This window comes from Sciurus vulgaris (assembly GCF_902686455.1).
Source record: "Sciurus vulgaris genome assembly, chromosome: 1".
NCBI lineage: Eukaryota > Metazoa > Chordata > Mammalia > Rodentia > Sciuridae > Sciurus > Sciurus vulgaris.
This window is the reverse complement of record NC_136461.1, coordinates 98,646,413-98,671,336: the sequence shown is the minus strand read 5'-3', so window position 1 is coordinate 98,671,336 and position 24,924 is coordinate 98,646,413. Positions and strand designations below refer to the sequence as shown.

The following is a 24,924-nucleotide window of genomic DNA, read 5'->3' as shown; positions in this document are numbered from 1 at the left end:
CTAGGCCTTCTCAAAGCTCTGAGGATTACAGGAAAACCCAGTCAGAGCAGAAAAGCAGAAATCGTCCAAAAATTAAGAGACATTCCACATGAAAAGCAAGGGGCACCTGGAAATGCAATTATGTCTGCCGATGTAAAAAATGTAGCCCAAACAGGTGGCCCACATATCTAAAGGAAGAATGTGGTAGTGAGATAAAGCAGTGGGGTCTATAACAGCATAGCCAAAGGGACAGAATATGAGTGTCCCACCTTGCCCAAGACAAAGGGTGTATAAGTCAGTGGGCCCCTGGGCAACTCCCATAGTGGGGGTCCTGGCATGAATCTAAATCATAGCTCTCACTGGGGGATTCATAGATGAGCTAGACTGTCTCCGTCCCACAGGTGTCCACTGCAAGCGATAGTGGGCACTGGTGCCTGGGGAAGGTGCTCCAGCCCATCCAGCCTGAGTTCTGGCTGCAGGCAAAAGCAGCGGTTCTCCGAAAGCTGTCAGTACTGTCACCCTGCGAAAATCTTAGGAACTGCACAAGGGCTACAAGCCCAGGCACTAAAGGAAGCAGAAATCCAGTTTCCACCTGGCAGCTCATGGAGGAACTTGTCCTAGCACAGCACAGCTGCAACCACCTAGAAGAAAGGACAGTCCTCTTTACTAAAAGATGCCATCAGTTCCATGAGCTATCAGGGCCATGTCTGCCCAGAAAACTCACCCTTTCCTAACTCACACAAAGGTGGCATGGGAATATCCAATAATCCTGGGTGTGTGTGACTCAGAAACTTGAGCAGCACAGCAAGAAACCTGGTAGCCAGGCACAGTGGCGGATGCCTGTAATTCCAGTGACTCAGGAGGCTAAGAAAGGAAGATTGTGAGTTCAAAGCCAGTCTCAGCAACTTAGCAAGGCCCTAAGCAACTCAGCGAGACCAAAAGAGGGTTGGGAATGTGGTTCAGTGATTAAGTGCCCCTGGGTTCAATTCCCAGTACCAAAAAAAACAAAAAACAAAAAACAAAAAACCTGGTGCACAGGGACAGAATGTGGCGGTGGGTAGGGGACAGTTATGCACCCGGATTCTTCATGCTGGGGGCTCTGGCACCCCAGCAAACTTCCCAGAGTAAGCATAAATACACACACTCCCACAGCAGTGCAGAGGCAGCTCTGCAGTCTCTGAGCCTTGTTCATCAACAGCACAGGATTAGGGTGGAGTGGGAGCAGTTGGAGCTTCAGCTGATTTATAAGCTCTTATAGGATGCTGCCTACAATCCCACACCCAGCAGGTCGACATTGTCCAAGGGCAGGCATGAGAGCCAGTGACATCAGTGATAATGCAGCTGTACCTGTATCACAGGCTTAGGCACCCAGGACCCCAGGGCCAGGCCATCACATGTATCATGCAGGTTCTTAACACTGAAGAGAGCTTCTGGGTGATTAGACCAAAACGCCAATCTTTGCTCTGATCACCAAGCTGTGCTTCCTGGTGTGAAACTATGTCCACCCCAGGAAGGAGCATCTTCCTCAAAACACAAAGGCACTTTACAGATTAGCATGCTGTCCCTGGGGGCACATGCGTGCAAAGGAAAAGGAGGCCCTGGGCCAACTCAGACTGTTCAAAACCCTGGGGAGGACTGTTTCCCATGACACTTCTGGTTGACCTTTTCCAAATCCTATGCTTGATATTTTGAGACCATATTATAAGCTGATAAGTAACTTAGCAGGTCCACTCTGCATCTACTGTGAGCTGGGTGTGAGAGGGAGTCAGTTCCTAGGGACCGATTGTCCCTGGACACTATGGCAGGTAGAGAGGATCTGGCCTACAGGGCCACTTCCCCCAGTGACCTCCTGAACATCATCTCCTTGCCCATCATGGCCTCTGCTAACATAGCCACCCAACTAGGCCCTTGAGGAGGAACGTAAAGGAGTTTCTCCTCTCCTCTCCCTACTTCTTCCCCCACACATCCTTGGCTCTCAACAGACCTCTTTCTAACTCCAGGATCTAAGGGAAGAGCTGCCTTGGACTAAGCACCTACAGCAGAACTGTCCTGGGGTAATGGTAGTGGCCAGTGGAGAGATGGAACCAGGGAGGAAGCCAACAGATAGGCGTACGAACCTAGTGTGTGTGTGTGTGTGTGTGTGTGTGTGTGTGTGTGTGTGTGTGTGAGACGGAGGGGTCACCTTGAATAGTGTTTTATTATATTTTATTATTATTCTGGTGGGACTGGGGATTGAACCCAGGGATGCTTTACCACTGAGCTACATCCTTATCCCTTAAAAAAAAAAAAAAAAATTTTTTTTTTTTTTTGAGATAGGGTCTCCCAAAGTTGCCAAGGCTAGACTCAAACTTGCCATCCTCCTGCTCAGCCTCCTGAGTAGCTGGGATTACAGGTATACACCACCAGGTCTGGCCCTGAAGAACTTTTCAATAGAATAGTTTCACCTTCTTGTCATCCTCTGCTTCACTGAACTGCCCCTCTGGTCCCACCATGCTTGAGTTTCTGCCACTTCTTCCAGACTGCCCTGCTGGTCTCCCCTTCCAAGTTCTGCTACCAGGTCCTTGGCCTCTTTGAGACATGATGGCCCATTCACTGTGCATTTTGGGAAACGTGTCTTGCCTCTTGGCAGGGTGACTCTTCTCTGGCTGGTTTCTTGCCTGTCTGAGTTTGAATTCTGGCTTTACTTTGTGTCAGCTGAGTGACCAGGCCTTTAGTTAATTTGTTTGTACACAAGGATTACCCATCTTGAAATGTGGATAAAAATAATAGTACTGTACAGTGTGCTGTGAGAATTTTTAAAGGAAAGTTATTTAGGAAAAAAGAACTTGATAAATACAAAGTTAGCTCATGGGGGCTGGGAAAAGACAAGGAGGGGCTGGGAGAGGAGCTGAGAGGAAGATAGTGCCTGAGCCTCTACAGCCACACAGGAGTCCAAAGACCCTGCCTTTCAAAGTCTTAGTGCCCTCAAGCATTCATCCCTGCTCCTTCCTGTGTACCCCACAACCCCAGTTTCACTCACATTTAGAATAACCCATCTCTCCACCCCATGAGGGCCCTAGTCAGGGCCTGGCCCAAATCTCTAGCAGGTCCCAAAGCAAGCTTAAAAATAAGAGCACTGGGCCAGGAGTCCAATAGTGAGTGTCACCCAAGTTCACTTCCTAGTCCCCTGGCCAGGTCAAGTCTGGGGCCTCTCTGATAGTCCATGCCATTATACCCTCTGTTTGGATAACATTGATCCCACCTTGCTCCAAAAGGATATGAGGTTGCTAATAGGAATAATCACTCTCCTGGCCAACCCATAGGTTCTAGTAAAAATGAGGAATACAAAATCAGGAAGCACAAAAGAAACGTGATATTGTGATTTTTCTGCCCCCCCAAATTAACCCACACTTCTCCAATTCCCCAGTGGAGATTCTATCACAAGTCCAAAATTGTCCAAGTTCCCTGGCTTGAGCTCATACTTAATATATTTTTAAAATTTTTTTAGATGTTGACAGACCTTTATTCATTAAATTTTATTCATTAATTTATATGTGATGCTGAAACTCAAACCCAGTGCCACACATGCTAGGCTGGTTCTCTATCACTGAGCCACAACGCCAGCCCTATACGTACGTAATATTTACTATCCACAATAAATGACTGCAATGGGCCCTGTAGTACAGTTTGGATCTGGAATGTCCCCCAAAGGCCCATGTGTTAAAAGCTTGGTCTTGGGGGCTAGGGAGACAGTTCAGTCAGTAGAGTACAAGGCCCTGGGTTCGATCCCCAGCATCACAAAAAAAAAAAAAAAAAAAAAAAAAAAAACTTGGTCTCTAACCTATTGCACTATTGGGAGGTGATGGAACCTTTAAGAGGTGGGACCTGGTGAAAGAAAGTGAGGTCATTGGGGGTGTGCCCTTGAAGGACCTATTGAGACCCTGGACACAGCCTCTTTGTTTCTTGGCCACCATGAGGTGAATAGGCCTCCTTTGCCACTGTGCATACTCTGATGGGCTTGCCACCACAGGCCTAAAGCAACAGGGCTAAGTGACCATGAACTGAAATCTCTGAAACTGAGTCAAGATCAATTTTTCCTCCTTTTAAGTTGATTATCTCAGGTATTTTTTCCCAACATCACAAAGCTGACAAACACACCCTATTATCTCATACAGATAAGAGAAGGAAAGCTCAGAGTTCATGTAATTTGCCTAAGAGTTCATGTTAATAAGTGACAATTGTACCATAAAATGGTGATTTTTAACCCAGGCATCACAAATTCCTACCTCCCAGGCAATGTGTGGAATGTAAGATGGCAGGAAGAAGGGCCCATGACCACCCCAGGATTTACCTTCTCAACCTTTTATCAGCTGTGCCAGCCAATCACAACACTGGCCAGTTCCACTACCATCCTGACCACTGGTCTTAATTGCCTCCCGTAAAAGCTTTTTTCCATCCCCACAGACCCCAATCATATGCATGCCTCAACGATCATGATGGAATGGGGTCAACAAAGATTTTGCAGCCAGAATGTTGTGGGGTCAAATCCCACCTCTGCTACTTACTAGATAAGTCACCTTGGATAAATTATGGAGCCTCTCCGAACCTTGATTTTCTCTTTGGGAGATGGAATCACTCCACCTTAACTTCCCTCCATCTGCTCATGATGATAGCTGTCATGGAGAGTCCTCAGGTACATTAAATGCATTTGCACTTAGCTTAGATCATTTTATCCCACTAGAAACATACCTGTTTGTTGGGAACACAGGTTAGGAATGGACTGATACTCACACCCCCGCTTTGCATCTATCCCCACAAATTCAGGAAGGGAGAGAGCAGGGCTAAACCAGAAGCTGAGCTGATCCCCTACCCCAGAACAGGACTACAGGGCTAGGTCATCTTAAGACCTTTATAGACCAAGAATGCTTCTGGGGGATCCCAGCCTCACAGTAACAAGCATCAAAATGCACCCATGTCCTTCATTCAGTGCAACTCTTCTTTGCTTTAAATTTAAAAGGATTCTTATAAACTTGCCTTTGAAATTACTTGACTATGAATAACTCATTCAATTTACTACTGGCTATTTCTCTTCAATCATCCTGTGTATTCTGGAGCTTTTGCCAAAAAAGCAATTTACAAATTGTTTTCAAATATAATGACACTTGTATGAATACTAAACTGAGCAAATCCGAAAGTTGACATGCTATTTTCTGCAGGCCTTCCATTAAACATTTGTCAATTTAGACTTTGCTTTTTTTCATATTTTGCAGCCCAAAAATTTATTTTCAGACTAAATGTTTGGGGCATTCCAAAGTCCTCCCTACCCCCTGCAGAGGGCAGGTTTGGGTACAGAGTAAGGGTTCTTGGATCATCCCAATTTGACACTCAGGCAGTGGAGACCACCCACTCAAGATTGACCAGGGTATCCCACCTTTCAACTTTACTCTCATTTTGAAAACAAAAGTAGTTTGTCAAACACTGGAATAAATGTGATTTAAAGTTTAAAGCTTAAATGGGATTTCCTATGAGTAAATTCGCAAATGAGGCAATGCTGTGACCAAGTAAATGTTCTGATAGAGGCTTTGGACTGTCATCCTAGCCAGTTCCCCACCTGTGCCAGGAGGAGGCACTAGGGAGGCAAGCCAGTGCAGCCAGGGGCAGGGTGGCCTGGCCAAGGGCCCTGGGGACTGCTCAGTTCACAAGGTTTTCTGACTGACAAGGAACAGCGCCCTGTGTAGCCTTCATTTGGGGCCATCCCTAGGACTGGGAAATGGCAGTTTTGTACCAGTTTTATTGCTCTGTTTGGGGTCTCTAAAAGTAGAGCAGTTTTTTGAACCCCTCTGCTGCCACCGTCATTCCTCTCTCCCTCTTCCTGATGAGTCCCCGGCCCCAGAGAGCAGAGCAGTGTTGTCCAGAGGGCCACCCGTACACACCAGCCCAGCAGGTCACCAGGAGGGGCGTGGTAGGACCCCAAGAGAGGGAAGAAGGGAGGGGACTGACTATAGGAGCCCTGAGCAAGGCAAAAGAGGGAAGGGCTTTGATTTCCAGGTCAGTAATTCCAGCAACTGCTAAGGCAGGAGAATGGCAAGTTCAAGGCCAGCCTCAGCAATTTAGGGAGATCCCGTGTCATAATAAATAAATAAACAAATAAAATTTTAAAACAAAGGACTGAGGATGTAGTTCAGTCTCTGAGTTCAATCCCCAATAATAGTAATAATAATAATTATTACCTAATAATTATAATTACCTGGTAACTTCCCTTATGGGCATCTAGTCTAGGGGAATAATCTCTAAGGCCTTAGGCAAAGTCAATAGCTAACACTTATTCAGTATTTACTTACAACTTCAGTGACTGAATGAATCCAAAGTCAATTCATGAGGAAAGCACTATTATCCCCATATAATGAATAAGGATCTGGAACTAACTGGAGAAGGAACTAACTTGCCTAAGGTCACACAGCCAGGGAAGGGTGAAGCCAAAAGTCAAGCCTACAAATTTTGGGTTCAGAGTACACAATGTTAACCACACTTTTAGCTCAATTATTCTTAACAGAGAAAAGTTGTCATGGTAAATGATGGTGAGGCTCACCATGGGGCAGGGCACAGTAATTCCATTCATATTTATGTAGTATTTTAATGAAATATAGAAAATCAAGTTAAAATAACTTTTAAGTGCAAGATTATACACGCGTGCACACACACACACACACATGATCTGAACTCAAAAATGCCACTCGAAAAAAGAACTGAAAGGCAGACATAGATGTGCAAAATGTATTAAATATATGCATATATCTCAGGCATGCAGGGGACCAGCAAATACCTGGTGAAATTGGCAGATAATGAGCGGGGTTTTTTTCTTCTTCCCGTTTTTCTATATTTTCCAAAGTTCTTTAATGAAATTGATTTTTTTTTAGATATTTTTATTGTAGTAAGATTATTTGCTTTTTTTAAAGATTTTATTGTGAAGAAAATAACAGAAAAAAGGTGCATAAACATAGGTACAATTTATATTGTAAGTACAATATAAATTCTCATACCACCCAGGTTAAGAAGTAGAACTTCATGAATACCTTAGAAGCTCCCTGTATACTTTTCCCCTAGTTTGTGCATATTAGGGTTGGAGAGAGAGAGAGAGAGAGAAATACCAAGTGTGTGTGTGTGTGTGTGTGTGTGTGTGTGTGTGTGTGTGTGTCTTACAAGGAATTGGCTCACATGAATATGGAGGCTAGCAAGTCTAAAATCTGCAGCGTGGGCCAGTAGACTGGAGAGTTAGGGAGCTGATTTTCTAGCTCAACTTAAAAACTGATGTTGAATGTGACATCCAAAGGCAGTCTGCTGGAGAATTCTTTCTTCCTTATGGAAGGCCAACCTTTTTGTTCTACTTAGGCCTGTAATTGATAATATGAGACCCACCCACACTACAGAGAGCAGTCTGCATTACTCCATTGATTTAGTCCATTGATTTTCTTTTTAGATATTTTTATTGTAGTAAGATTATTTGCTTTTGATAAATGATCAAAAGAGAAAATTCCAGAAACTGAAAGCCAGAAATGAGTTGTTAAAAAAAAATGGATGGAGATTTATAGCAATGAATGCTTACATTAAAAAAAAAATCTCAAATAATCTAGTGATTCATCTCAAGTTCTTAGAAAAACAATAACAAACCAAACTCAAAATCAGTTGAGAGAAAGAAATAATAAAGATCAGAGCAGAAACAAATAAATAGAATAATGCAAAGGATTGATGAAAGAAAAAGCTGGTTCTTTGAAAAGATAAAATTGACAAATTAATTAGCAAATTAATTTAAAAAAAGAAAGAAAAGACCCAAATAAATAAACTAGAGATGAAAAGGGATACATTAACAACAGATACCACTGAAATTCAAAGGATCATTAGAGAATATTTTGGAAAACCATATGTCAATAAATTGGAAAATATACAAGAAATGGATAAATTTCTGGACACATATGCTCTATCAGAATTGAACCAAGAAAATATGAAAACCTAAATAGACCAATCACAAGTAATAAGATTGAAGCAATAATAACTCTCCTAACAAGCCAAAGCTTACAAAGATTACAGAGGCACACACCTGTAATCCCAGCCACTTGGGAGGCTAAGGCAGAAGGATCACAAGTTAGAGAACAACCTCAGCAATAAAGTGTCCCTGGGTGGTTCTTTAATTCCAACTACCAAAAAAAAAAAAAAAAGAAGAAGAAGTCTCCCAACAAAGAGACAAAGGTCTGGATGTATCCACTGTTGAATTTTAAAAGAGTCTAAAAAATAACAGCAATGCTTCTCAAAGTATTCTGTAATAAACAAGAGAGGGAAACTTTCCAATCCATTCTACAGCCAATATTATTCTGCTCTAAAACTTGATAAGGACACAACAGAAAAAGGAAACTATAGGCCAATATCCCTGATATACATTGACACTAAAATCCTTAACAAAATACTTGCAAATCAAATCCAATCCCACACTAAAAAGATCATATACCATGATCAAGTTGTTTTCATTCCATGGATGCAAGTATGGCTCAATATGCACAAATCAACAAACATAAAACAGCACAGAGATAGAATTAAGGATAAAAATCACATGATCATAGGTGTAGAAAGAGCCTTGGATAAAACTGAACATCGCTTCATATTAGAAGTCCTGAATAAATTAGGTATAGAAGGCTCGTACCTCAACATAATAAATGCTATGTGTGATAAACCCATAGCCAACATCATACTGAATGAAAAAAAACAGAAAGCATCTTCTCTAAGAACAGGAACAATACAAGATGTCCACTTTTCCCACTCTTATTTAATATAGGACTAGAAATTTTAGCCAGAACAATCAAACTAGAGAAAGAAAAAGGATACAATCATGAAAGGAGGAAGTCAGATTATCCCTGTTTGCTGATGATATGATTGTATACTTAGAAACCCCAAAAGACTCCACCAAAAGACTCTTAAGAATTGATAAACAAACTCAGCAAAATAATAGGATACAAAATCAACATATTAAAAATCAGGAGCTGGGGTCATGGCACAGTGGTAGAACACTAGTCTAGCATGTGTGAGGCACTAGGTTCGATTCTCAGCACCATATATAAATAAATAAAATGAAGATTCATTGACAACTAAAATATATATATAATATATATTTTAAAAATGAGAGCTTTTCTATACACCAATGGTGAAATCACTAAGAAAGAAATCACAATAACCTCAAAAAATTATATATTTAGAAATAAACCTAAGAAGATGAAAATTACACAGTGATAATTACAAAACATTGAAGAAGTTGAAGAAGACACTAGAAGATGAAGAGACTTCCCATATTCTTGGATTGAGAGAATTAATATTGTTAAAACAGCTATCCGACCCAAAGTGATCTATAGATTCAATGCAATCCCCAACAAAATATCAATGATTTCTTTACGAACTAGGAAAACAAATCCTAAAATTAATATGAAAACATAAAAGACCCCAAATAGCCAAAGCAATCCTAGGCAAAAAGAGCAATGCCAGGACATCACGATACCCAGTGTCAAAACACACCACAGAGCCACAGTAACTAAAACAGCATGGGACTGGCATAAAAACAGGAATGTAGACCCATGGAAACAAACAGAGGACCCAGAAATAAACCCATGTAGCTACAGACAACTGATTGTCAACAAAAGAGCCAAAGATAAATGGGAGAAATGACAGCCTCTTAAACAAGAGATGCTGCATGTAGAAGATTGAAAACAGACTCCCGTCTCTTACTCCATACAACAATCAACTCAAAATTGATTAGAGACCTAAATGTAAGACCTGAAACTACTAGAAGGAAATGTAGGGGAAACACTCCAAGCTGGCACAGGCAACTATTTCCTGAAGAGACTCCAACAGCCCAGGAAACAAAAACAAGAACTGACAAATGGGATCACATCAAATTAAAAAGCTTTTGCACAACACAGGAAACAATCAGCAGAGTCGAGACAACCTGCAGAACGGGAGAAAACTTTTGCTAGCCATTCATTTGACACAGGGTTAAAATATCCAGAATATATAAAGAACTCAAAAACTTACTAACCAAACAACAAGTAATCAAAATGAAAAACAGGCAAATAATCTCAATAGATACTTCTCAAAAGAAATACTTATGGCCAATAAACACAAAATGCTTACTATCCTTAGCCATCAGGGAATGTCAAAACTACATTGAGAGCCCATCTTATCCCAATTAGAATGGTTTACATAAAAAATAATAACAAATTCAGACACGGTTGTGGAGTAAAAGGAACCCTTATACACTTTTGGTGGGAATTTAAATAGTACACTCATTATGGAAAACAGTATGTTGGTTCCCCCCCCCCATAACAAACAAACAAATAAACAAAAATAGAGCTACCACAAGATCCAGCTATCCCTCTCCTGGTCATATATCTGAAGAAAATGAAGTTGGCATACAAAATAGATTAGCTGCAAACCCATGTTTACAGTGGCACTATTCAGAACCAAGATATGGAACCAGTCTAGGTACCTGTCAAGAGATGAATGGATAAAGAAAATGTGGTGTTGGGCTGGAGTTGTGGCTCAATGGTAGAGTGCTTGCCTAGCATGTGCAAGTCACTGGGCTCGATCCTTAGTACCAACATAAAAATAAATAAGGTGGGGACAGTGGCACAACCCTTTAATCCCAGTGACTGGGAAGGCTGAGACAAGAGGATCACAAGTTCAAAGTCAGCCTCGGCAATGATGAGGCGCTAAGCAACTCAGGGAGACCCTGTCTCCAAATAAAATACAAAATAGGGCTTGGGATGTGGCTCAGCAGTTGAGTGCCCCTGAGTTCAATCCCCAGTACTAAATAAATAAATAAATGTATGTATGTATCATGTCCATCTATAACTAAATTTTTTTTAAATATGGTGTGTATACAGAATGAAGCATTATTCATCCATGAGGAAAAATGAAATCATGTCATTTGCAGGTAAATGGATAAAACTGGAGGTCATTATGATAAGAAAATATGCCAAACTCAAAGGCAATTATCGCATATTACCTCTCATAGGTGAAAACTAAAAAATAATAAATAAACAGGGCAACCTAAAGGCAAAATAGGAAGTTTCAGGTGAAGGAGATGCTATAGAGATGAAGGGAAAGTGGACATGATTAAGGCACAATACATGCATGTAAGCAAAGGTTGCAGTGAAACCCACTGATTTGTATAATGTGTTAATAATGATTTTTTAAAAAGAAAATAACTGTGGAGAGGTTGCTAAGAAACTCTTTGAATTTTGTAATAGTCTGAAGAGTCAAAGGATTGATTTAAATGACAAATTCAATGAGTAAATACAGAGTTCTCACTGCTAGAAAGTCCTAAATGCTAGCAGGGGACAGGAAGTTCTGGTCTTTAAGGGATAATCTATAAAAATCTTCTAAATTGGCCACAGTGGTGCACAGCTATAATTCCAGCTACTCAGGAGGCTGAGGCAAGAGGATCTCAAGTTTGAGGCCAGCCCAGACAAATAATCATGACCCTGTCTCAAAATAAAATTTTAAAAGGATTGAGGATACAGTTTAGTGGTAGAGCACTTGCCTAGGATGCACAATATCCTGAGTTCAATCCCCAACACAAAACAAACACACACCACCCCACTCAAGATACCTTCTAATCCTGCTTGCCTATTTTACAAAGCTAAGATACAGGTTATTTATATTAAACATATCCTTGAAAAGTCAGTTCTTATCACCCTTGAAAAGCATTGTTTTGGAGGTAGGCAAGGCCCAGGGTGGGGTGGAGAGCTCTGAACCCCAATCTAGGTTCAACCACAGGCCATTTTCACCTCCTGAGTCTGTTTCTCCAGCCAGAGTTGTACAGCCTCCCATTCATCCCCCAGCTCCAACATTCAGTCCTGGTATGCAAATGCCTAGAATGAATTGGCAACAGATGCCCTCTGCATACCAGGGTCCTCGCCAGGAGGCCTGGCTGGCAGTCTTTGGAAGGCAGGAGGATGAGGAGAGCTCTGCCCAGGGTACCCAGGGCACCTGCTGGGGAGGCTGGGGCCAGGTGCACAGGCACTCATCCCCTGCCAAGGGATGGGCAGGGCCAGAGCCTCCGACAGAGGGGAAGAGGTGGCCCGCAGCCTCCAGGCTCGGCATCCAGGGCCTCAATTACCACCTCGAGCTATTCTAGGGCTAATTGTTTTTGAGGCAGCCAGCCCCCAGTTCCTTCCCAGCTAAACAACAACCATGACAGTCTTCTCTGTTGCCCACCCAGGGCCCTGCACAGCCCAGGGCAAATTACACTTTCCTTCTTTACACAGGCAACAGGCTCTAGCAGACTCTGCGACAAGGAGGTGCTCCAAAACCAGTGCAGTGCATGTGGGACACAAGCAGAGTTGCTTAATCCTGGGTTCATAGCATTCAATCTGACAGGGTGTTGCTGGTGTCTGCATGACTTCCACCTCTGAATCAGAAACCCTGAGGGTGGGACCTAGAAAGGGCATTTTAAGCAAGCTCCCCAGATCCTGATGTCTCAGAAATCCTGGGTATATGCTCCCATCAACCAGGCTGCAAATAAGTGCACATGAAGTACAAGATAGGAAGGGCCACCATCCTTCACGCTGGTGTGACAAGGATATGCCCCAGACCTGGGGCCAGACTTGGAGGGGGCAAGGTGGATGAGGGCCCACTGGGTGTCTCTTCTCTCCTACAGCTTCCTCTGTCCATATCCAAGTGCACAAACCCATCACCCCAGCCAAGTCGCTCCCCTCAGAATGTGCTGGTCCTCCATTCACAATGTCCCTGGCACCCAACCGCAGAACCCCCGACAGGTCTCCCTCTCCCAACAGAGACTCCTCCTGCCTTGTTACTTAAATAATCTTTATTTCTCATGCACTAGGAAAGATGGGTCATATGAAACTGTTTTTCACAGCAAAGGCCTCAGTCTAGAACAAAACACAGGGGGCCAGCTGGGATCCTGGGCTGGTCAAAGATCTGGGGACCACAAAGGGGATACCCCCCAACCCCGGACTAGTTAGTGGCAGATCCAGAACCCTCCAGCTGCAGTGGCCCCAGACACAGCACAGGGCAGTTGCCCCCTCCCACAGAGGCACAGTAAGCTAACGACAGAGAAGCACATTAACCAAGGGAAAAAACGGAAAAGGTTGCCGGGCAGTGACTTGGCAGAGGCAGTGGTCAAGCACCTCCAAGGCCCGGGTCCATCACCTCAGGCCAGGCAGTCCAGACTCTGAGCAAGCTCAAGCCCAGCTCTGCCCAGGACATAGCTGCTGGAGCTCCACAGAGCCTCAAGAGCTTGTGCCTACAGCAGAGTGTACAGGGCCCTCTCAACTGCCCCTCAGTCACATAAACAGGACAGGAGACTAAACTTCAACTCTAGCCAAAGCTCGGATTTGCCCAGGCAGGCCCCCAGGAGCAAAAGGGGCCAGCTCCCCTTGCCTTGGTTACTTGGTTCAATGTTGGTCAGCTAAAGGAGCCAACCTTTCCAAGTCCCTATGGACTCTTAGAGGCACCCACAGGACAGCCAGGTTTCTGAGGATCCTAGGACAGGGCCGACAGTGGGGCCAGCCCTTAAATCTTGGCCATCAGGTACCACCTGAGCCAAGACAACAGTAAAGCAGATCCCTGGGTATTGCGTTCACTGAGGTGGCCCAGGGACAGCACATGGTCAGACATGCAGGACAGAAACAAGGAAAGATGGAGACATGCAGAGAGCACAACGGGATGGGAGGGGTCTGAGAACAAAACATGGTCAAGGTGCTGAGATGGAGTGGGCACTGCAGTGGCCAGGCTCACTGAGGTCCTGGGCTTGTGGCAACACCTGCCTCCTCCGGGATGGTCTCCAGCATCTCACTCTGGACAGCCTGTGTAATAAGCGCCAGTTCCTGGCACAGGGTCTCATGGCGGTAGCCCACGCGGATATCTGGGACATTGGTGCGGCGGATGTCATTGCCTTCAGGGCCCTCCTTGGTATAGTTGGGTCCCAGCCAGTGGCTCTTTACCTGCAGGAGGTGTGAGTAATGGGCAGGACTGCAGCCTGCTCCCAAACATACCATGGACAAGACTAGGACCCCAAAAGCAGAGGGGGGGAAGGCAATGTCAAGGTCCAGGCAGGCAGGTGTTAGTACCTTGTGTGAGAATCCACTCATGAGCACACTGTTGCGAGCCAGCTCACACATGTCACAGGAGCTGAGCTTCCACACCTGAGTGGCGATGCTGTATTCCTCCATCAGCGGCTCCTGTACAAGCCAGGAAGCCTCAGACAGGTGCACCTGGCCCTGCAGCCCCTCCCTGCTTCCACCCTACCCTGTGGGGCTTCCCCTTAGTCTATAGCATTTCACCAGCAGGAGGCAGCACCAACCCAGAGAGACCCCTGGGGCCCAAGTTGCGTGCTGGTCTGACCTTGGTGAAGTGAAACTGTAGGGGATCATCAGTAGAAAGTGAGACCATGAGGCCACGAGACAGGTACTCAGGTAGTGGGTTCCGGTGGTAGCTGAGGAAGAGGCTATTGTTGCTGAGCGGGGACATGGCAATGCCAATCTGCGCCAAGTAATACAGGTACTGCAGGACTGGGGCCTGAACAGACATGAAAGGAGAGCCTTTTAGATGGCCCTGAGGCAGGGGAGGGCATGCTGGTTCTGGCGGGGTCCAGGCCATAGTAGCAGATAGTACATAGAGGAGGATGGGTCTAAGCTAGACCTCATATAAGAATTCAAGTTATAGCCAGAACCTAAGGTGGCGTCTAGTCTGGAAGGGCCTAGTCTGGGATGGAGAACATTAGTTATAGTGGCAAGGAGGAATCCAATTTCGGGTCAGGGTAAGAAGGATGAGTTTCTGAAAGGGCTCAAATGGTTCAAAGGCAGATGAACAACTGTGAGGGGAGCCTGGGGATATAGACCCTGACCTTGCGCAGAAGCAGCCCATGGGAGATGTTTTCTGCCAGCATGAAGGCTGATACCAGGTGGTGGATGGGTCCAGCCTCCCCACAGTGTGGCCTCAGCACGAATGTGTGGAAACCCCTTTGCCTGGAAGGCATGAAGACAGGGTCAGATCCAGAGCTGGGGCTCACCTGGGCTCCTGAGCCCCATCTCAGCATACATGTAACCTCTAAAAGAGGATCAGTACTGGGTGGAACAGGTACCTGCGCAGGTGGTTCAACATGGCCATATTGGCGAAGGTGTAGTACAGGTAGTACGCATAGGGTGGATTGTCTTCCTCCACCCAAGCCTCGGGAAGGGGGCTCTCCAGGTTGAACACATGGTTCTCAGGCTTGGATTCATCATCCACACTGTCAAAACCATCCACCTGGTACAGGAACCAATGGTTAAGCCCAGAACTGTGGCTGGGCCTGAGTCTGGCTGTCCTGCCCACACCCAATCCCCACCACCCCTCCCTCACATGCTCCAGAAAAAGGTGCAGCTCTGGGTGGCTGGCAGGGTGCACAGTAGCCTCGAACAATGGCAGGAAGATGTTCTCCAGCATCTCCTGGAAGTTGGCCAGCTGGCCCTTGGTGCGGTACACATCACTGTAGGCAAGACAACAGGTCAGGGCCAGTGGGAGTTAACCCAGAAGGAAGGTAAGGGTCAGAGCTGGCCCAACAACACAGAAACGTGTGAACTACAGTGGGAAAGTGGGGATGCCAGGGTGGGTCAGGCTGGGTAGACTGGGTGGGCTGAGCAGGCCACTGCTTGCTCTCGGAGGGCTCAGCTGGGCAAAAAGAGCTTCACAGTCCTAGGAAGGCAGGAGGCAGGACCGGGCCCCTTAAACATGGCCCCAGTGTTTCCTCCTACTTCAAGGGACACTCACAAGAGGCGGGGCACTTGCACCAGCCAGCGCACATTAGGAGAATGCACTCGATGTGTCACAGCCCAGCGTGCCAACTTGTCCCACTCGTCCCTCGAGCGCCCGTAGATGGATAGCCGAAGTTCTGCATTCTGGTACTTGCTCTCCTCCAGGTCAGACATTACCTCCTAGAAACATGCAGAACAGATACCACACCCAGGTTCCCCTCCTGCCTTCTGCATATCCACCAAGCACATTCAGTCAGATCTCTTCAAGCCCTTGTCCCCTCACCTCACCTATACCCAGGTTCTCAGCTCAGTAGGCAGGGCTGCCTCCATACCTTGATGATGTGAGCAAAGTACTTCCCAGAAACCCTGTTGTCGGTCTTGATGAAGATCTCTCGGAGAACAGACTCCCCAATAGGGTTGTATTTGGCATTGAACTTGTCAAAGCGGTGGAAGGTATTCCTATCCTAGGGGAGATGGGCAGGCCCAGGTCAACCCTGACCCTCACTTCATACACTGACCCAGCCCCCCAGCTCATTCATGGGGACAGACCGCGTGCACATCAAGTGTGTCCACACTCAGGTCATAGGCAGTTAGATTCATGCTCTCGAAGACTTCCCGCAGAGTCTGCTCACGGCCCTGCTCCACATGCACAATCTCCTCCAGGTGCCGCTTCATTGCCCGCTTGATGAAGCGCAACAGATGTTTCTGGTTCATGCAGGACGAGGCATGGATGTGTGTGTCCACCTAGGTTGGGACATGGCACTGCTGAGCCCACCAAAGGTCCAGAGTGTCTAGGGCCAATGCAGTGAGACGGGAGAGGACTCCCCATATTGGATGCTGGGAGGGATCCCAGGCCCTGGAGAGGGAGGCTGGGCAGAGGAGCAGTCAGGACACGGAGAGGACCACAAGTGAAGGCCCACCTTGCGGATGTTGTAGAAGTCTCGGTGTGGCACTTTCTTCTGAGCAGCCAGTTCCTTCATCTCGTTGAGCAGCACATGCATCTGAAACTTGGAGCTCAGGTACTGCAGCCGACGGTAGCAGAATGACTTTCTGGGCAGTAGGAAGGCAGCAAGGCAGGGATTCAGGCCCTGAGGGAGGAACCTGGGTAGAACCCAGGCAGCAGAGCCCAAGGAGGAGGCAGGAGGGTCCAGGACGGAGGCGGCCAAGAGGGCTGCAGACTGAGGGAAGGTCAAGGACTTGGTGACTGGGGTGGGGTAGAGAGACAAGAGACCAGGTAACAGATATGGGGCAGAATGGGGCAGGGCTAGGGCTGGAGAATCTGGGCTAGGAGGTGAGCAAAATGACCAGAAAAAACTCACATGGGGCCATTGATAATCAGAGCCATCAGCACATTGACGTCAGCCACAAATTCCTGTAGGTCTGGGTATGGCAGCTCCACCTCAGAGCAACTGGCATGTGGGGGAGCTTGGGTAAGGAAAGGAAGCCAGGCTCTGCAGCCCCTCCCAAGGCATGCGGCCTTCCACGTCTCTCCCCTATGCCCCAGCACACACCACACCCCTCTTACTGCTCTTCAGGATCCCTGCGAGTGTAGACATGCACTACGCCACGCACCATGCGCAGACCCAAGCCCAGGTCCCCAGGCATGGTGCTTGGCTCACAGTGCTCATATGGGTGCTGTTCCAGAGCAGGAGGGTGCACTGGGGCATCTGTGAGGGTGGAAAGGGTGGAGTTAAGACCAGGGCTCTTCCAAGTCAGCTGCTATGCAGCCCAGAGGCTCTAGAGAGAATGAGACATCAAAGGTCTCAGAGGGCAGCTCCAACTCCGACCTCCACCCACACTCTGGGGAGCCAAGAAGCTGGAATGAGCCTCAGTGTGGGGAGATATGGGCAAGGAAGAAGGGCTCCAAGCTCAGGACCCAGGGCACTTAGGGTGCAACAGGGATAGGGGTCCCACCAGCAGACACAGGGGTGTCGGGGCCCTGCTCATAGGTCCGCGTCTCCAAGGGCTTCTCAGCCAGCTGCTGCAAGTAGCGGCGGGTGGTGGGGCAGAAGCTCTGCAGTGACAGGGCCATGTACTTCTCCCGGATGAAGAGTGCCCGCACCACACTCTTGGCTGCATCCAGTAGGTCTGTGAATGGCACCTGGAGGGAACACATGCCGTCACTCTCCTCCGTCTCTGACCCAGACTCAAGACTCATGAGCACCCTCTCCCTGTGGCTTTCCCCAGACCTCACACCATCCCCACTTCCTGTCAGCTGGACCCCAGGAATGAGTAGCCCACTCTGGTCCAAGCATATCAGGGAGCTCCCGTCAGACCCTCTGTCCCTTCAGCTGTTAAGAATGAGAAACACTTTCTGCAGCCCTTTCCCTCGGCTCCCCAGGCTAGGTGTGCCCCCTAGAATGTGCAGGAAGAGATGGAAATCCAAGACCCTGCCCCTCACTCACTCCACACTTCTCCTCTCCGGAGATGGTGACCCGTTGAAATTCCCTCTCCAGCACAACATCACGCTCCCGCAGGCCCCGGTCACCCTGGCCCTCGCCCTGCTCCTTATAAAGTCTACAGGGGAAGGGAGGCACACATGGGAGGGGCTGCAGCCCACTGCATATAGCCAGGCCCCAGCTCCACCTCCCCTGTGTGTGCCCCCTGCCCTCCTCACTGTAGGTCTGAGTCACTGTCCGTCTTCAGGAAATCTTGCTTGGCCCGAAGCAGGATGTCTGGCTCCAGCCTGGACACAAGAGGAACAAGAGGTCAGAAGAACAGGAGGGTGGCTCTAGCTCCCAGGCCCGGTACTGTGCTAGGTGCTATGCAGATATTGTCACATGGGGTCCTCATAGGCAAGACTATAGGACCCTGTGCTGTTCTCACCCCACCTTGGAGGTGACAAAGCAGACCCTGAAGTTGACTAGCATATTCTAGGCCACCCCGGTGGATAGAAGACAAAACCAGAACCCAGCAGCCTAGCCTCAAAACCTGTGCTCCCAGGTGGACCCCAGAGGGAGGATGGAACAGGAAAGGAGCCAGAGGGGTACTGAGTAGGCTCTGAGCCAGGCTCACTTGACATCCTGGCTGATTTGCCGCTCCAGCCGCTGCCGCCGCTCCTCCAGCTGCTCAATGGGGCTCTCCTCGGGGAACTCATACGGGGCGCTTCGGAGTTCACTCTCAGCCAGTGAGCGGCTAAACAGCTCCTGGCAGGAGGGAAGCAATACAGGTCAGGGGGCCTCTCCCTCGGGCCCTCAGCCCCAGCCCTCCCCTACAAAACCTGGGCATGGGTGTGGGCAGCAGGAGCTGGGGATCCTGGGGGAGACTGAGGATTGGGGACAGCCAAGCGTGAGGTGAGACAGCCGAGACAGAGGGGTGTGGGAACAGAGGTGGGGTGTGGGGTGAGGGGTGGGGGGTGCCAGGCGATACCTCGGCAATCTCCTTGCATTTGCCATCCATAGACGTGCGCAGGTCGAGCGGGAAGTGCTTGAGGCAGGGGGCGGGGCCCGGCAGGGATCGGGCAGACTGCAGCGGAGGGGCCCCCAGACCACCCCGAGCCTCTGCAGAGACAGTGATGCCAGGGTCAAGGGTGGGACGGGCAGGGCCTGGGTGCCCCGGAAACTGAGGGCTTCTGCCTGCCCCAGGCCAGCCCCTGTGGAGGCCAAGGCCTGGACAGTGGGAAGTCCCTCCACAGAGGCTGAGGAAGGAGCCTGTGAATGTCTCCCAAAGGACCTCACCCTCAGCCTAGCCACAGGGAAGGACCCCTCGCCATCCCAGGCTCAAGGGTGAAGGTCCTGCATCTGCCCCTAGGACACCTTCATTTCATTTCACCTGAGGCCCGGACAAGGGCCCACTTCCTCAGGTCATGAGACTCTACATGTGACTACCTCCCAGAGGCAGGTACACATGTGTACACGTGTATGCACTACAGAGACACACACACACTCAGACATACACCAGGCACTCATTAAGGACCAAGTCGCTTCACCAAGGATTCCAGCCCACAGCTTCCAGGGCAGCTGATCCAGGATCAGACCTGCCCTAGGACTAGCAGATTCTCTACTCACAGGGGCCAGGGGGGCCCCCTGCTATCCCAGACCTACAGGCACAGGGGAGGCCACAGCAGGCACTCAGCTCTGACCTAGGGAACCAGTCCTCAGGGAAGGGAAAGGCCTGGTTGGCAGGGAACACAGCCTTCTCCCTGGAGGCCTGCCCTCTCCCCAGGACCCCAAGGCTGCCAAGATGTGGCTTGGCCCCAGCCTGCCCCTCCCACTGCTGGCTGCCCCTCCAAAAGGAGCTGCCACAAACAGTCTGCGCCACTCAGAGGCCCCAGGATCAGGGCCGGAGGCCCCGTGGAGGGCCCTGGGGAAGGAAGCCTCAGAAGCCAGGGGTCCTCCTCTGGTAAGGGTAGAACTCTTCATCTCTACACCAGAAAGCTGACTGGAAGGGCCTTGGAGCTGCACTGATTGAGCAACCAGCCCACTGGGAAGGACCCTGCCTGGGCCAAGTACCCCAGCCTCCCCAGCAGGAAGCTCTCCACAGACAATTTGGCTCTCCCAGGCAGCTGTGAAGAGTGTACCCCTCCAGCTCTCTTTCTCCTCTCTATTCTGGCTTAGGGAGGAATTAGAGGCTCTGCCCAGGTAGCATGCCTTAAGGTTTCTGTGCCCATTTCCCAGTACTCCAGGTCTGGTCCCAAGCTGGACAAAGGGAAGAGAGAGGTGACTGTCCCAAATCCAAGACCCACCCCCCTGCTCACCTTGGTCCCTGCCTGAACCCTACCTGCAGAGTTCAGGCTGCTCCAGCCAGCAGCCCTGTGCCCCTTGCCCGCCTGTTTGCCGAGTGAAGCTGCAGTCAGTCCCCCAGGACAGCTCAGGGGCCGGCACGGGCTGTACCAAGTGCAGCTGCAAGCAGGGGAGACCCTGGATGGCCAGAGCAGAGGGCTGGGGAAATTCAGCGGGGCCCAGAAACCCAAAGAAGGAGCATCAGATTTGGGAGATAAGAGGAAGTCCAGAACTGAAGAGGGCCTTAAGCTCTACAGTGCTGGAGAGGCCCAGACAGACACAGGGCTCCCAAGGGGGAGAAGAAGCTAGGCAGGCTGATATGGCCAGGGCAAGCTGGCAGGGAGGGGCCAAGCCTCCTTAAAACCATTGCCCTGGGGGACAAAAGCAGGCAGGGCCTGGCTGGCCAAAGGGTAGGAAGAGAAAAAAAGAAGGGACAGCAGCTCTCTTCCTCTCTGAAACCAGCAACCACAGTTCAGCTTCCTCTGCCCACCACTATCCTCTTGGCCCTGACTGAGGGGTCCTTTAGGAGAAAAATGGTCTCTGCTGGGAAGAAGAGCTGACTAACAGCTAGATGAGTGGACCAGTCTAAATAGGGGTCAGTTACTGAGGCTTTTTGGCCCCCAAACCTCCAATTCCTGTTCTACACCTAATTGTCAGCCAGGACAAACCCTCCAGGAGGAGAGCTTTAGGAGAGGGGACTAGCATTTAGAGGACTCACATATAATATGGCTTCTACTTACTGGCTCTTCATAACCTCTGGGCGTGGGCTGTAAACGGATGAGAAACGGCCCCTGCCCTGCCTAGCTGCAGCCCCGGCACTCAGAGAAAATGCTCTGCATATATTCTATAAAGTTCCAGGCCAGGGCTAAAGCAACTGAGCAGAGAAGGGCAGTGAAGACAGTAGAACTTGACAGGGACAGAGATGAGATGACACCAAGTCTTACTTAGAAGAGGAAGGAAAAGATGGGCACCTCCCCACCCCCAGGGTGTAAGGTCTTTGCTAGCCCAAGAGCCTGGAACCTATATACTACTCCCCAGATATGGCTCCAGAACACTTCTAACCTCCTCAAGGGAAGTAGACACAGGCTTCCAGGGCTGGTCTGTGCTGGTTCAGTAGCAGTACAGTCAAAAGTTCTAATCTTAAACCCTCTCCTAGCAGGGTGACCTAGGGCCTGCACAGCAATGCTGGAGTTTGCAGGACAGGTTCCAGCAGGCAGAGCCACCCTGCAGCCTGCCAGGCCACTGCAGAGAGCCACCTGGGGTTCACTAGAGGCAACCCATAGGCCTCCATACTCTCTGAGGCCAGGCCTAGAAGACAGCACCTACTGGTCTCTTCTCCGGAGACTAGTGCCAGAGGTTCCTGACCACAGTACCACACAGCCACACCCACACTCACAAGCGAATCAATTAAAAGCCAGAGAGGGCTACTCTACCAACTCCAATATTCTGGCCACTTAGTAACCCATCCCCCAGACCAGAAGCCCCTCACTCACTGCTTCAGCAGGCAAGGACCCCAAGTATCAGATGCTCTCACCACCTGACCACCCAAGGGTCTCTGGTTCAACATTAGGGCAGCATGCACAGAGAGTACAGACCCTCACGACATTACAGACCCTCAACCAGGCATTTTCAATGATACAAGAAAATACTGGAAAGAGACATTTGGGATATAGGTACAGATAACTGCAGGGAATTGAGAGGGTTGAATGACCTGGTCACCAAACCAGGGTCACTGCTCAGCCACAAGGCCTAGAGGCAGCAGACGGCAGGTTTCTGCTTGTTGGAACCTGTCCTCAGTAAGCACTCATCCAGGAAGCCAAGCCCTCACTGAGATAAGCACAACATATCACACCACAGGCTCCAAACAGTGCACAGATACCCAAAGAGTGGGAACCAAACCAAAGGATGCAGGGCACAAAGCACACAGTTCTGCCCCAAGGGCAATACTCTCCTAAGGAGGCTCACAATACAGGCCAGGAACAAGCAAACAGCAGACCATAGAGGGAGTCAAGCCCAAAGCTCTGGGATGCTGGCCAGCAGTGGATGTGCCCAAATATCAGACCCCCAGGGAGGGGGTCCTAGAAAAAGAGACCAGTCACAGGAGGACAGCCTGAGTCTGCCTGGGAAAGGCACAAGCACCAATCAGGGTGGCCAGTCCGCAAACCAGTCAGTCCCACACACCCCCACTCCATTCACATACACTTCACACGCAGTCCTAGCATATGCACATGCAGACACGTGTGCATACACACCTCTTGCTGCACCCACACCCACACCCACTCCTTGTTACAGAGGACAGCATCTCTGACATAGAAACCTCAGTCATCCCCACCCAGTCTCCCTCTGCACACCACCTCCCAAACAGGCATCTCTCTTGGACTGAGATCAAGGGGCACCACTGCAGAGAGAGGGCAGGAGAAGGGGCCCCTTTCCGAGAGGTGCAGGGACCTGGGCAGAAGGTGCTAGGGCAGAGCCAGTTGCCTAAGGCCAGAAACAAGCACACACTCACCTGGAACTGCAGTGGCGGACTGCAGGCTGGCCCGCTTCTTAAAGGGATATTTGGCCTTGGGCTTGCTGGGGCCAGATGAATACGATGCCATGGCTGGGGCCAAGGCGACAACACGGGAGTCTGAGCAGCACCGGCTGGGGCCCGGCTCTGCCACATCCAACCCCTTCCTCCGCCCCGCCCCCAGCGGGAGTGACTGATGCAGGAAGCAGCACCCCGCAGGCGGAAGAGGCCCTGGCCACGATTGCCGATGTTGTCTAGGCAACCTCGCGGAGTGGGGCCTCCATCCCTGCCCCTTATTCTTCCCCTCCCTCCTCAGTCCCCGCAGTGACGTGACTGATGGTGGCTGTGCCTGATGGGGGTTAGGGTAGATAAAATAAGATGGGGCAGGGCCAACCCTCAGCTCTGCACTAACCCCGCAGAGGAACCCTCACCCCTTGCCCAGGCTCTAAAGCAAATGGGCCAAAGTCCAGGCTAGCTGGTCCAGCCAGCCTGGCAGAAAAAATAATAATAAATAGGAATTCAGTAGGCGCTCCTCCAAGCCCGGAGCACATTGCTCTCAGGGAAAGGCAAACGTACTGGTGAAAACCCAGTGCCTCTGGGGGCAGAGTTCCCCTTTTTTCTTCTCCACCTGATCCCCCAGCTCCAGGGGTAGTCCAGATCTGAAAGGAGAGTGCAGAACTAAGAATCCCAGTCCAGGAGGGAGGGGCCTGTCCTGGGAAAATTCCACTGTCCAGCAGAAACGGCCTTCTAAGAAAGCAAGGAGGCCAAGAGGCAGGGGCGAGTCTGGGGTCCAGGGAAAAGACCCCAGACTCTTCTGACTTATCCTTCAGTCCTTTGCATATTCAGATTCTGCTTCCCCAGGCCCTTCCAGGAGGAGCTGGTCGACGTCCCTGGGTTCTGCAGGCTGTGCTGCGCCAAGACCCCCACCCTCTTGTCCTGGCCACAGCACTTGTCTGTCCCAGACTCCCTCCCGAAACACAAGCGCATACACTTACCTGAGGTCATGCTGCCAGAGTCTCGAGGGGCACTAGGAATTCTTCCACGAAAGTCTGCACAGCCGGGAAGCCCGGGTGGTGAGGGAGAGGAGAGGGGATGGGGGCCCAGATCCCGGCCAAGTTGCTCCAAGGGCCCCTGTCCTGGCACTAGGAAGAGGGGAGTAAGGCAGTTTTTCAAAATTGCCAGCTGGCTGGAAACGGATTCCCGCCGACGACGGCAGCCGTACTGGCCTCCGAGACCCCGGCGTCCCGACCCCCAGTCCTGCACTCAAGAGGCGGGCAGACCACGTGCTCCCCAGAGAACGGTACCCGGAACTCGTCTTGGCTTCTTTCAACACTCCCTGGACATTCGGGATCCGACTCCCACGGCTGGACGGTTGGGGAGTCACGCAACAGGTGCTACCCCACCAAAACCCCGCCGGCGCTGCGCCAGCCTCCGCAGGCGTAGGCCCCGCCAGGTCCGTGGCCCCGCCCCCGCCGTCCCCGCCCGGCGGCCCCGCCCCCGCCATTTTTTCCTCCTCGGGGCTGCCACGTGGGCGGCCTCCAGGCCACTTTTGGCCTGGCCCGGCCCTGGGTCTTGGGCAAGTTCGAAGAGTCAGCCTGCCCATTAGTAAAATGGGTTGGGGGTGATGAATGTATCTCACTCGCAGGGATTATTGTGAGGATTAAGTGTGAAGCCCTTTTGCACAATTCCTCTCACAAAGGCAGGGCCCAATAAACTCGTAACTGTTATTTCATCCTAGGATTCACTTTGAGCAGAGGTTCTGTCCTTGCATTCTCTGCATTCTCACCTGGGTTGTCCAGTTTTTTTCTGGCAGGCATTGGTAGTCAGGGTGTGTGCCCTGCAATGCTAGCATCCCTTCCTACATTAATTTCTATATTTGATAGCTAATGAGCTTGAAGTCCGTAGCTGGAATGTATGGGTTCAAATTCGGATTCCACCTACT

At 49.6% G+C, this 24,924-nt stretch overlaps 1 protein-coding gene across 5 annotated transcripts; it reads right to left on the bottom strand.

The window, feature by feature from the left end:
• Positions 1-12,806: 12,806 nt before the first annotated feature.
• AMPD2 (adenosine monophosphate deaminase 2) lies at positions 12,807-24,433 on the bottom strand. 5 transcript variants are annotated; one of them, XM_079109919.1, is made up of 20 exons: positions 24,287-24,433; positions 23,978-24,124; positions 22,983-23,075; positions 19,122-19,252; positions 18,768-18,898; positions 18,370-18,438; positions 18,158-18,269; positions 17,667-17,853; positions 17,278-17,419; positions 17,072-17,161; positions 16,673-16,802; positions 16,302-16,496; positions 16,085-16,216; positions 15,769-15,932; positions 15,361-15,487; positions 15,104-15,267; positions 14,867-14,987; positions 14,365-14,538; positions 14,091-14,201; positions 12,807-13,964 (listed from the first exon to the last, which is right to left on the bottom strand). In XM_079109919.1, the coding sequence occupies exons 2-20, from the start codon at positions 23,985-23,987 to the stop codon at positions 13,755-13,757; spliced, it is 2,493 nt and encodes an 830-aa protein (XP_078966045.1). In that variant the 5' UTR covers positions 23,988-24,124; positions 24,287-24,433; the 3' UTR covers positions 12,807-13,754. The 5 variants fall into 5 exon arrangements, with proteins under 5 accessions (XP_078966045.1, XP_078966046.1, XP_078966047.1 ...); XM_079109920.1 differs by having other exon boundaries at positions 22,983-23,331; positions 23,978-24,431; XM_079109921.1 differs by lacking the exon at positions 19,122-19,252 and having other exon boundaries at positions 22,983-23,331; positions 23,978-24,432.
• Positions 24,434-24,924: the final 491 nt, after the last annotated feature.